This window comes from Mus caroli, chromosome 1 (genome assembly GCF_900094665.2).
Source record: "Mus caroli chromosome 1, CAROLI_EIJ_v1.1, whole genome shotgun sequence".
Lineage (NCBI taxonomy): Eukaryota > Metazoa > Chordata > Mammalia > Rodentia > Muridae > Mus > Mus caroli.
Genome location: NC_034570.1, coordinates 68,035,063 through 68,047,114, shown reverse-complemented (window position 1 = coordinate 68,047,114; position 12,052 = coordinate 68,035,063). Strand labels below are relative to the sequence as shown.

Here is a 12,052-nt window from a genome sequence, read left to right as displayed (position 1 = left end):
GTTACGGATGGTTGTGAGCCACCATGTGGTTGCTGGGGTTTGAACTCTGGACCTTCGGAAGAGCAGTCGGGTGCTCTTACCCACTGAGCCATCTCACCAGCCCAATCACATAATTCTTAATGTCACCATATAACTGTCAACACCACTGGCTGAATGAAGTTCATCTCAAATTCTACGTGTCAAATGTGTTCACATTACTGCACGGGCCAGTCATTGGGTAGAGATAGGATAATATTGATGGTCCTCTGTGTATCTTTATAAAATATTTTAATGGCAGTGCTTTTTGGTTTAAATTTTTAAAAAATTTATGTCTCTGGTCATTTTGCCTACCTTTATGTCTGGGTGTCATGTGTGTATTTTGGTGCCTTTGGAGGCCAGAAAACAGCATCATATTTATCTCTTAGAACTGGAGTTTCAGATGGTGTTTTTTTTTTGCCATATGAATGTTAGAGCTTGAACCTGGGTCCTCTGAAACAGCAGCCAGTGCTCTAACTTTTGTGTCATCTTGCTAACTTATTAATCTATGTCTTTTAATGTTACCTTGCTCTAAGTTCAAGACCAAGCACCACAAAATATAAAATTCTCAGGTGTATAAAGCAAAGTAACATAGACAGTGTCATAGACTCTCCTGGAGATATTTTGTAAATATATTCCTAGGTGCTGAGCAGGAAGCTCAGTGGTGGTGGTGGGTGTCACACAGAGGAATACTTCCACACAGTGAGTCTTAGACCAAAGAGACTGGACTAGAAATAAATACATGGTTGTATTTTTTTAACTCTCCATAAAAATTGTTGCTCTAAAAAAATTAAAATAGCTCTGGTCTTGCAGCTCAGTTTCTAGACTTGTTTAGCACATATGAAGCCCTGATGTGCCCCTTGGAGTCACAGTAACCAGATACAGTGGTGCATGTCTATAATCTTAGTACTTAGGACGTAGATAGGCCATCCTCTGCTAAACTTAGCAAGTTTGATGTTGTCGTGGAGTTTATATGCAATCCTGTCTCAAATATGTTTTCCTTTAAGTCAAAGATTTAACTGTCTCCGTTTTATTCTTACAGGCCTCTTCAAAAAGAGGAAGTTTAGAAACTAAAGATGAAATTCCATTTCGAAAAGTTCTTGGCAGTCCTGGTAGAGGACCAATTAAGACTGTAACCGGAGGTGGAATGGCTGTTACCCGGACTATTCCTTCTTTGACGCTGACATCAACACCTCTTAGATCAGGATTATTAGAAAACCGGTAGGAAAGACTTATTAGTCCTTCAGCACCTGTTTATAAATGTCTTTTGGGATTTTGAGGAATTGAAGGAGGAGAAAGCAGCAAGTATAGGATGCATTTTTCATGTGTAATTACAAGTGTTTGTCATTAGTTTATGTCAGTGACATGCACTGAGCATGCAGACAAACCGTGTATTAAGTACGGTGTAAAGAATCAGGCTGTTGTCTTTCTATCTTTGAGCATGTTTTTAATTTTTGTCTGGATGTGGGTGGGTGTGCATGTATAGATATGTGTGCACATTTGTACATGTGTGTGAAAACCACGAGACAACTTTGGGGGGTCGTTCCTCAAATGCTACCTACCCCTTGCTTTGAGATAGGGCTTGTCTCTGGCTTGGAGCTTAGCAAGTTCCAGGAACCCTTCCAGCACTGGGCTCATAGTCACACACCCTCAAATCCGGCCTTCATCTGGATCTGTGCTTGCATGTGAAGCACTTTATTTACTACATCACATTTTCTTCCCAGCCCTGGTTTATTGTTCTTAATGGTATGAATTATGACTTTGTAAAAGTAGTCTTTTTACAAATCTGTTCTCTATAGCACTGAAAAGAGGAAAAGAATGTTATCTGGTTCAGAGCTGACTGAAGATTATCCTAAGGAAAATGATTCATCATCGTAAGTTGCTTTAAGAGCCTTTGTGGCATTTGACCAGTGCTTCTTACATCAATTGCTAAAACTCCTAGGGAGAATTTGTAGCAGCAGTGTTCAATTTGTGATCATTCCTATTATAAAGTGTCTTGGTGATATGAGAGCAGAGACTTCGTCGGGGGCTCTAGCTCTTAACATTTTATTGCACAGCTCCAGTCTGACTTTTGTTGCACTGAGAGAAAGAACTGCTAAAGAACTTGAAATAAATAGTTCTTTTGTTCTTTGAGTTTCTTGCTTATTTTTGTTTTTGAGACAAGGTCTTAAGAAATATGTACTGGCCTTGAGCTCATCAGCCTCCTGTGTGCTGAGATTACAAATGTACATCACTATGCCCAGCTCAACAAATATTTTTTGTTGGGCCACTGTTTTGGTTTAGACTTCCTCCCTGTAAAATGAATTTATAATTCTAGGTAGCCATATAAAAGACACACAATCTAGGTATTTTATTTATAAGCTGTAAGCCTAGACTGGGCAGGTTTGGAGCTATTTAAACATATTTCCCAGCCATAATGTCCCTTGTTATTTGCTGTTTCCTCCAAGCCATATGCTCATGGTCCATCTCCTCTCATGGCAGCCTCCTCCTTCTCCATGTCCTCTATTCTCCCTCTACCTGCAATGCCCCCACTCAATCCCCAAGTCCCACCTCTTCCCTCCACTGCCTAATCACAGGCTCTAGCCTTTTATTGACCAGTTAAATTGGGGAACAAGGTTTACATAGCATCACTTGGTGTATGTTAGGATCTACTTGATGTCAGAAGAAGCCACATCTTAAGAACCAGTATTTAGCATTAAAATACAAGCAGCATCAAACTAACCCATTACATTTCTCCCTTTTTGCCTAAATAAAAGGGCTCTTATAATAATAACATACAGTAGGAACAATTATAAAACAATTATGAAAACAGGTAGTAGTTACATTCATAATGTCTAATGCATTTATACTTGGCAACTTAAAGTATTCTATCATTTATCTATCTTTGTGAGTTCAGCATTCTGCATCTAAACCATTTTCTATCCTAACTTGTATTACCATCCTAAAAACATCTTCTTAGACCTAGAACATCTTAAATCATAAACAACTTAAGCTTAGTAAGACTATGACTGTCTAGTCGTCAACCCCATCAGAGACCTGAGAAGTTTGCAGGAAGCACAGGGATACAGAGACAACTAACTGCCTAGATAGTCACTAACATTCTCTAAAATATTGGAGCATCACCGTCAGCCTTCTGGCCCAGAATATCTGACAGACCTTTTGTGAAGCAGGAATTATGAGGGACTTCCTTACCCTGCCTTGACAGTTGACTTCCCTGCACCTGTTTGTCCTATCTGGACAGCATTCTGTCTGCAGATGAAGTTAGGGCAGTTTCTTTGCCCAGTGGTTAGTGTGCCACATATGAAGCCCTCCAGATGGAGGTTGTTCAATGTCCATCATCTTCTTTCAAGTCAAATGGGTTGCTGCTAGGGGCTAACATAAAAACATCTTTAAATGCCATATTCTGTAAGTCTCTGTGGCTTTTGAAGACCATATTTCTATTCTTAGCGAATCTGAATAAGCAAATGTTGCCTTTCTTCAGCTACCTATTATCTGTTCAACCCAGGATGTATATTTCTGTGTTGATCTAAACTAGTATCTGACATGACCGTGAGTTTGACTATTAACTTGTATGTCCATTCTTTTCTTTCTTAGATTTATGTATGTATTATGTATACAGTGTTCTGCCTTCATGTATGCCTCCAGGCCAGAGGAGGGAACCATTTCACATTATAGATGATTATGAGCTACTATGTGGTTGCTGGGAATTGAACTCAGGACCTTTGGAAGAGCAGCCAATGTTCTTAACCTCTGAGCCATCTCTCCTGCCCTCTAACTTATATTTCTTAAATCATCCCTAAAAGTTTGTGATCTCAGCTATTTAAAAGAACTGATGCTTTACATTGTAACTTTAAGGATTATATAGGAACAATATCTCATGTAAAAATTAAAACCCTGTCTCGAAAAACCAAAAAAAAAAAAAAAAAAATTAAAAGCATACATGTGTCATATGTATCAAAAAAACTTTAAATTTTTGTATTGATGTATAATAATCTAAACCAGTGTAACCTTTAAATATGTATCAGCATACAAAATTCTGTGCCAATATAGCAAAATATAACCTCAATTTCACATCAAAATACAAAGATATAAACCAAGGTAAGATTATGACTATAAAACTATTTTTGGTTTAAGAGTAGATTCAGTAATCTACCCCTTTTCTTCTCCTCCTCCTCTTCTCTTCTTATTTCTCCTTCTTCCTATATCCTCCCCCTTTTTCTTCTCAACATCCCTTTCCTTACATAAGAAAGAAGGACAGAGAAAAAGAAAGGAAAGAGAAAAATCCCTAAATCGAATCCCCCTATTTCATTTCCTCCTTGTCCTAGACCCTATTTGTAACTTTCCCCTTTAATGATACATATCCAACATTCAATGAATGACCAAAATTCCTCCACCCCTCCTCTTTGTAAAGGGACAGAGTTTTCTTAAAATTGCTTCCTGCTGATTTGGGTGTATAGTTTTCTTTTGGCACCCAAGAAAAGTGGGAACGCAGTTAATTCTTAAGAAAGCCAAGCTGTAGCATTTGTTGTCCAGTTCCTGTATGCTGAGAAAGTTGAGGCTTAAATGAGATCCTGATTTGATCAATCTGTGAGGCGGGACCTGAAGAGCTGGCTGTTTTGAAGTTGTCCTGGAAGAAAGTCTTTAGAAGAAGTAGTATTGATGTGGGCTGAGGAAGGATCACACAGGAAGCTGGAGCAGTAAGTGTCAGCATCTCCACATTCCTGAGGGTGATCTTGTCAGGGTTGTAAGTTTGGTTTTCTGTGAACATAAAGCTTTCAGAGGTATCGCAATGCCTTCCTTTCTTTAAGAAGTTATTCCCTATCTCCAAATTCATTTGTTGAAGCCCTCATCCCAAAGTTGGATTTGGAGCTAGGGCTTTTATGGAGTTAGATGAGATTAAATAAGGTCTTAAAGGTGTAGCTCTGATCCAACAGGACTGAGACAAGGAATAGATGTCTAGATCTCTTTCTATGCACACTGGCCATATGATGGCAAAGTGAAAAGGCAGCCATTCACAAGCCATGAAGAGGGGTCACCAGAAACTGAGTCTGCTGACTCCATGACCCTATACCTAATAGCATACACACTGTGAAAAATCAATTGGTGTTGTAGCCAGGCTGTGGTGTTTTGTTATAACAACCCAAGTAGGCCAGTATAGACTGTTAGGGGTTTGTTTAGTATATTTTCAGAGACAATGTTAGATCCCTGGGACTGCCTTAAAAATCACTGTAAACTTGCCCTAAAAGCAAACAACATTTATGCCTTCAGAGTTGAGGTCATCAGGATTGGTGTTAAGTGTCTTTACCCACTGAGACATCTCTGGCTCATTTATAGTCTTTTCTAGGGTGGAAGGATTTTGTTAAAATCATTTGCAACCAAGTGACAAATTGTTTTTCATGAGAGTGGGCTCAGTCAAATTCAGCACCAGTTTCTGCTGTTGTCCAGTTAGGATACAACAGCAGGAGCAATAGCTGAATTTTGATGAGGGTAAGTCCATTCTATAGATTTTTATCTCTGTTACTATAGCTGTCTTAATAGATCTCTGGCAGAAAAATTAGAATAGCAAAGGACAGAGGTTGGCTGAATTGCCAGACAAGTTACTCTGCTGTTTGTAGGGTGATTTCAGGCATTTCTCTGATAAAAATTAGCATATGAAACTATATTTTTATATGCACTTCTCCATATATTTCCTCTCTATATCATTTCTTCCTAATCTTTAGCACCTGATCATCCATCTAAGTCCTTCCTGCCAGCTAGTAAGTAGTCTGTGTCTCTCTGTGCACACAGTGAGTGGTGAGATGTGTTCCCTAGAAGTCATCTCCTCACCTTTGTCTTTCAACACAGTCCTTCCCTCCGGTTGTAGTTGATTTTCATTTTGTACTAGTGTCCAGATCAGGTCTAGGTTTATTATCACTCTTTCCGTTCAATATGTTTAATCCCGGGTGTGGTAGGTTGCTGCTGTGCCCCTTTGACCTTAGAACTTTATAGTGGGATAACACCGGTTCTTGATGCCTCTGGTAACGTAGTCCCTTAATGGCTAGTAACCACATGCTCATTCTCTTAGAGGGCCTCATAGTCTGAAATGAGTAACATATCTTACCTCACAGATAACTTTGAATTGTTTGTTGCAGACAGGATGGTGTTGCTCTAAAATCCTAAGGTACCTCCTTCATTCCTCTGGGCCAGTGACTCCACACAATGGTCTTAGCTGAGCCTGCCATCTTCTGTCTTGAACAGATCAATACTCATAGTAGCAGCAAGTTGCTGTTGTAGTCTACATGGCTACATTTTACCTTCCATCCCTTGTAGCAGTTACCTATTACTATATAAAATGTTGTTCCATATAGTGTCTTTAAATTATAGCCTAAAAAGTATTGTTGGCCAGGCCTAGTGGTACCTACTAGTGGTTAATTCACTCATCCAAGAGGCAGAACCAAGTACATCTCTGTGTTCAACGCCAGCCTAGTCTACATAGTGAGTTGTGGGACAGCGGGGCTATGGGGAGAGAGAGCCTGTTTCAAAAAACAAACAACAAAATCATTGCTTATAAATTATAGTCACTTCAGCTTATTTAAACTTGGCTTAACCAGTTTCATGTAGACCCTTTGATATTTCCCATGAATCTGTGGTCAGTAAGTAGCTTGGGAAGCTTTGAATAGCCTTACTCATGGCTGACCCTGGAGTTGATATCAATTAAACCGTGTGTCTTCCACCATCTAGAAAGAAAGCCTATAGTAATATAGCAGTGACAGGATTCAAGGAATTAGAAATCTGAAAGACATTTTTGGGCTTAGGACCAGAACTCATAAACACTTCTGTTTTGTACTTTTAGAAAAAGAAAATTAATTACAGGGCCAAGCTCATTAAAGGATGGAGAGAAGGAGACACAAAGGTCTTATGTAGCCCAGGCTGTCTTTGAACTCCTGACCTTCTTGGCTCCACCTCCTGAGTGCAAGGATTAGTATATTTCTTAATGACAGGTTGTAGGGTGAAGATGTGAAACAGAGGACACAAAAATGGAGTCAGGGAATATGGGCAGAGCAACAGCATTGTGTGCTACAAGCTTAATTTATGATGATTTTCCTAAATTAGCAATTTCAATCGAAACTTGGAGATTTTATTTACGTAGACATTCTGCCCTCAGGTACATGGAAATAATAAAAGGGATTGAGGTTTAGAATCCTAACTTTGTGCTTGCTGTGACTGTGTGTGCCTTTGTTTTGCTTTTCAAGACAGGGTTTCTCTATGTGTAGCTATAGCTTTCCTGGAACTTGCTTCATATGCCAGGCTGGCCTCAAACTCACAGAGATCCACCTGCCTCTGCCTCCTGCAGGCTGGAATTAAAGACACCCATCATAAGCCGGGTATGGTGGTTTATGCCTTTAATCCCAGCACTTGAGGCAAAAGCAGGTGGATCTGTGAGTTTGAGGACAGCCTGGTCTACAGAACTAGTTCTGGGACATCCAGGGTTACATAGAAAGGCCCTGTCTCACAGAAGAAAGTCTTAACTTTGTATTCATGCACTTAAACTTACTAAGCACTACAAGTTAAAATGTTTATATTTTCTAACTAGCATTTCAAATTATATGTGACATGAACATTTTGGTGTTTATTTTTTAAAACCACAAAGCATCAATACTGGATAGTTGCCCTCTTTAATTGTTCTTGTCTCAGGTAAATAGTTTTAAATTTTATTACTTTGTGTGTGCATATACACATATCATGTCTTACATGTAGAGATCACAGAACAACTTGCAAAATTTGGTTCTCTACCTTCACTGTGGGATCCTGGGATCCTACTTAGATTATTAGGCTTTTCTGGCAAGCCTTTTATTTAGTGAGTTGTCTGGCCAGCCTCCTGATCTTGCTTTTAGCCAAGAAAAATCTGTATCATCTTGCTGTCTTTAATTATCTAAAAATATTCCTTTATTTTTGCTTAATTTGCTAGTCATAGTTTATATTGGTTCTTGACTTAATGAAAGGCTATCTTCATAATTCTTAATTCACTGAGAATTTAGTATATCTTTTTACAGTCCCTATATTGATTTAAAATTGTTAACTCTAGGAACAACAAAGCTATGACAGACCCTTCAAGAAAATACTTAACCAGCAGTAGAGAAAAGCAGCTGAGTTTGAAACAGGCAGAAGAAAATCGAACATCAGGTAAGTTTTCTTCTCTATGGTGTCATTTTTTTTGTTTGTATGATAGACTGTATTAAACTAGCACATGTCTTGTACATTGTTCAGGAATAGTTTATTCATTAGTCAGTAGCTTGTACCAGTAATTGACAAGAGTATTTTAAAGAAGGCTGACAAGATGGCTCATTGGGTTAGAATACTTTCCACCAAGCCTAAAGACCTGAATTTGATCTCAGTGACCCATGTGGTGGAAGGAGAAAACTGACTCTGGAAAGTTAGCCTCTGACTTCCATGTATGCTGTGTTACATACTTACAAGCACACATACACACACTGAATATAAATAAATAAGGACTGTTATCCAGTAATGATGTTAGACACCTATAATCTCAGCACTCAGAAGGTAGACTCAGGGGAACCAGGAGTTCACAGGCTAGCCTCAGCTACAAAGTGAGTTTGATACTAGCTGGGGCTACATGAAACTGTCTCTCAAAAAACAGCAGTAAGTGGCATGGTAACTCATACCTTTAGTTCCAGCACTGCTCTCCCCGCCATCACCACTCCCAACCGCCCCCTACTCCCCCCCAAAATCCAGATTTTACTTTGTTTTTCCTCTACTTCAGTATGTAGAAGTTCAGTGTTAGAATACCAGCACCATAGACTGAGCGAGAGACTTGGAATTAAGTTAAGGCTCATCAGTGTTTCTCCTTATCATTGGATTCCTACAGGAAGAAGCATACGCCTTATTTCTGAAACACTAATACTTAGACCATATTAATAGCACTTGTTTGTTTTAAGTAATTATAACCAACCAGCAGTTAGCAAACATAAATAGTAAATACATAAGCCATCTCATTAGTATACAAATTGCTGTTATCTTTAATAAATGATGAAATTATATATATGTTAAAGAATTGTTTTTAAAATAAACTTACTTATAACTTTCAATAATTGTTTGAGTTATTTACCTATGGTCCAGAGGAATTGCTGAAGTAAATGAGAAAGTCTTAACTTCTGACTGGCTGGCCAGTGGTGGTGCAGTCATTTAATTTCAGGAGACAGAGACAGGCAGATCTTTCTGAGTTCTAGGACAGCCAGGGCTACACAGAGAAACCCTGTCTGGAAAAAGACAAGAAAAAAAAAAAGAACTTCTGCTATATGAGACACAAAAAGCTACCTGTAGAAACCAGTCAGTGGGCCACACACAAAGACAAAGAGCAGGAGGGCACCTCTTGGGAATGAGGGCTGTTGGCAGGAACAGTGAGAGAGTGAGAGCAAGGAAGTGGGAGTCAGATGCCTTCATTATATGCACACATGAAACGCTCAAGGAAAAGGGGGAAGGTATTAGAAGCTAGTAAAGGACCTACCTTGAACAGCTTTCAGGCAGAGAACACTGCTTTGCTCTCATAACTTTCTTGACAGTATTGATCTTTTAGATGGGCATGTATTAAGAGTAGAGTTAAATGTAAGTTGTGTGATCTTATTAGAGGCCCTTGGGTGGTTAAATTAGGCATTAAGTCTTCTTTCATGTATTGTGTAGGGCTTTTACCTCTGCAGTCATCCTCATTCTACGGGAGCAGAGCTGCGTCAAAGGACTACTCTTCCGGCGGCAGTAACCTGGACAGGTACGCGTTAGTTAGTTAGTTACACAGTTTCCAGCATGGAAGCTGCAGGGCTCTCCTTCTTCAGAATCTTGAGGAATGAAATGGGCTGTTCTCTATACTCTCAGCTAATGCCCTAGTTTAAACACAGAGTCAATTCTGATAACATCATGACACTTAGGTGGAAAATACTCAAGAAATATTTTAGTTCTGTTTTGAAATGTGTCCAACAATAATAAGTGGAGATCTGGAAAGATTTATACTGATGCTACTCATGTTGAGTGACATTTATTAAGAGTCTTGACCATTGTATTTTCCGTCCCCTCAAGCATGGTTGTGTTAAAGTCTCTGGGAGCATTTTGAACTGCCTTTGTCTCCTATGCAGTAATTAAGTTTACTTCTAAAAATTAACACATTTTTTTACCTTTTTAAAAAGCTAAAGCTTCATGCATTTCTTTCATCAGAAACATTTTTCAAAAATTTAATTTTCAGCCAGCATGACAGTGCATGCCTGTAACCCCAGGAGGCAGAGAAGGAAGTACAAGTACCACAAATTGAAAGCTGATCTGGTCTACAAAGTGAATTACAGGCCAGCTAGGGCTACAACACAGCAAGACTCTCAAAAGTGGTTATGGGGTCTGCAGAGACTCCTCAGTGGTTAGGAACATGCACTGCTCCTGCAGAAGGCCCAGAGTCGATTTCCAGTACCCATATGGTGGCCCACGGCCACCTACAGCTCAGTTTCAGAAAAACTGACACCCTCTTCCAAAGTTCCAAGCATGTACACAGTTTGTGTGTGTGTGTGTGTCGGTGTGTGTGTGTAGGCATCCCAGAACATGGTTTCTAGAAAGGCCAAATTTAAGCCAGGGCAGAACATCCTTGTAAAGCTTCCTGGGTTGAAATGGTTAATTCTCTTCCTGGTATCCTTGAGTAGAGAGCAAGGATTCAAACTAGGCTTTCCAGTGGTATCTGGTTACTTGAGTTGAAGAATTATGAGGGCTAGTAAGATGGCTTGATGGGTGAGGCCACTTTTTCCCAAGCCCTACAACCTTAGTTTGATCCCCAGGACCTACCTGGTATAAAGAGAACTGACTCCTGTACATTATCTTTTGACTCCCCCCCCCCCCCCCACATGTGCTATACATGTACATGTACTCATACTCACAGATAAATGTTATTTTTAAAAATGAATTAAGAACTGTAATATCAAATCCTCTGCAAAAATAAAGGACCAGAGAAAGAATAGTAACCATTTGGTAAGACAGTGTCCTATGGTACAGAACAGTACAGGTAAATACAACTAAGAGACTTAGTTTGGGAATTCTCTGTCACAATAATACTCTGGGGAAAAAGAATAAAGTCAAGGAAATTAGCAGAGAAATAATTTCAGATGAAAATGCTGAAACCCCTCCTGTTGAAAACCCCAACAAATGCCAAACAACAAATAGTATTTTAAAGATCCACATGGGAGCCAGGTGTGGTGGCAAACACCTTAAATTCCAGAACTTAGGTGGCAGAGGCAGGTGGGGCTCTGAGTTCAAAGTCAGCCTGGTCTAACAAGCAAGTTTCAGGACAACTAGGACTACACAAAGAAACCCTATTCCAAAAAACAACAAAACCAGACAAAACGCCCCACATGAGTAAAATAGTACTCTAAAAAGAAAGCAGATTGACATTTACAGCAAGAGAAATAGATGTTAGTAATAGAGTAAATTATAATCCAGGGATATAGACAAAGAATATTATATTTGTCCAGTGTGATTGTATACATTTGCAATCTGAGTGCCCTGTATACACAGGCAGACCAATTTCAGTGAGTTTAAGGCCAGCCTGGTCTACATAAAAAGGCCAGGCAGGGATGCATAGTGAGACCCTGGGGGCAAAAGAAACTTAATAATATAGACCATTTAGAAAAACATGCAATTATAGAAAAGGTGTTCAGCCTCAGGTGTAGTTAGGAATACAAGTCAAAATAGCAGCAAAGTCACGTGCTGCCTACTGGAAAAGAGTAATACTTAATAATAATAAATAATAGAAATGTGAGGACACAGAAATTTACCATTAAAGGAAATAAAAATTGCTTTAACCTTTTTGGAAAACAATCAAAATATATAGGAGAATTTTAAATACCCCTAATATTTCTGCCTCCAAGCATAAACTTTTAACATCTTTTTTATAACATCAAGTATTTTCTCTGAAGTAGTGAAGAAGATACACTGGCCCGACTTGGTGGCGCACGCCTTTAATCCCAGCACTTGGGAGGCAGAGGCAGGTGGATTTCTGAGTTCGAGGCCAGCC

General features: G+C 39.2%; 1 protein-coding gene across 5 annotated transcripts in view; it reads left to right on the top strand.

Moving 5' to 3' along the window:
* The window catches only part of Usp37 (ubiquitin specific peptidase 37), a 94,214-nt gene that overhangs the window by 41,791 nt on the left and 40,371 nt on the right, over positions 1 to 12,052 (top strand). For all 5 annotated transcript variants that reach the window (XM_021170821.1, XM_029478596.1, XM_029478595.1 and 2 more), the window contains 4 exons: positions 1,058 to 1,236; positions 1,815 to 1,889; positions 8,081 to 8,178; positions 9,694 to 9,778. In XM_021170821.1, coding sequence (XP_021026480.1) covers positions 1,058 to 1,236; positions 1,815 to 1,889; positions 8,081 to 8,178; positions 9,694 to 9,778 — 437 coding nt within the window. The remainder of the gene's footprint in view (positions 1 to 1,057; positions 1,237 to 1,814; positions 1,890 to 8,080; positions 8,179 to 9,693; positions 9,779 to 12,052) is intronic.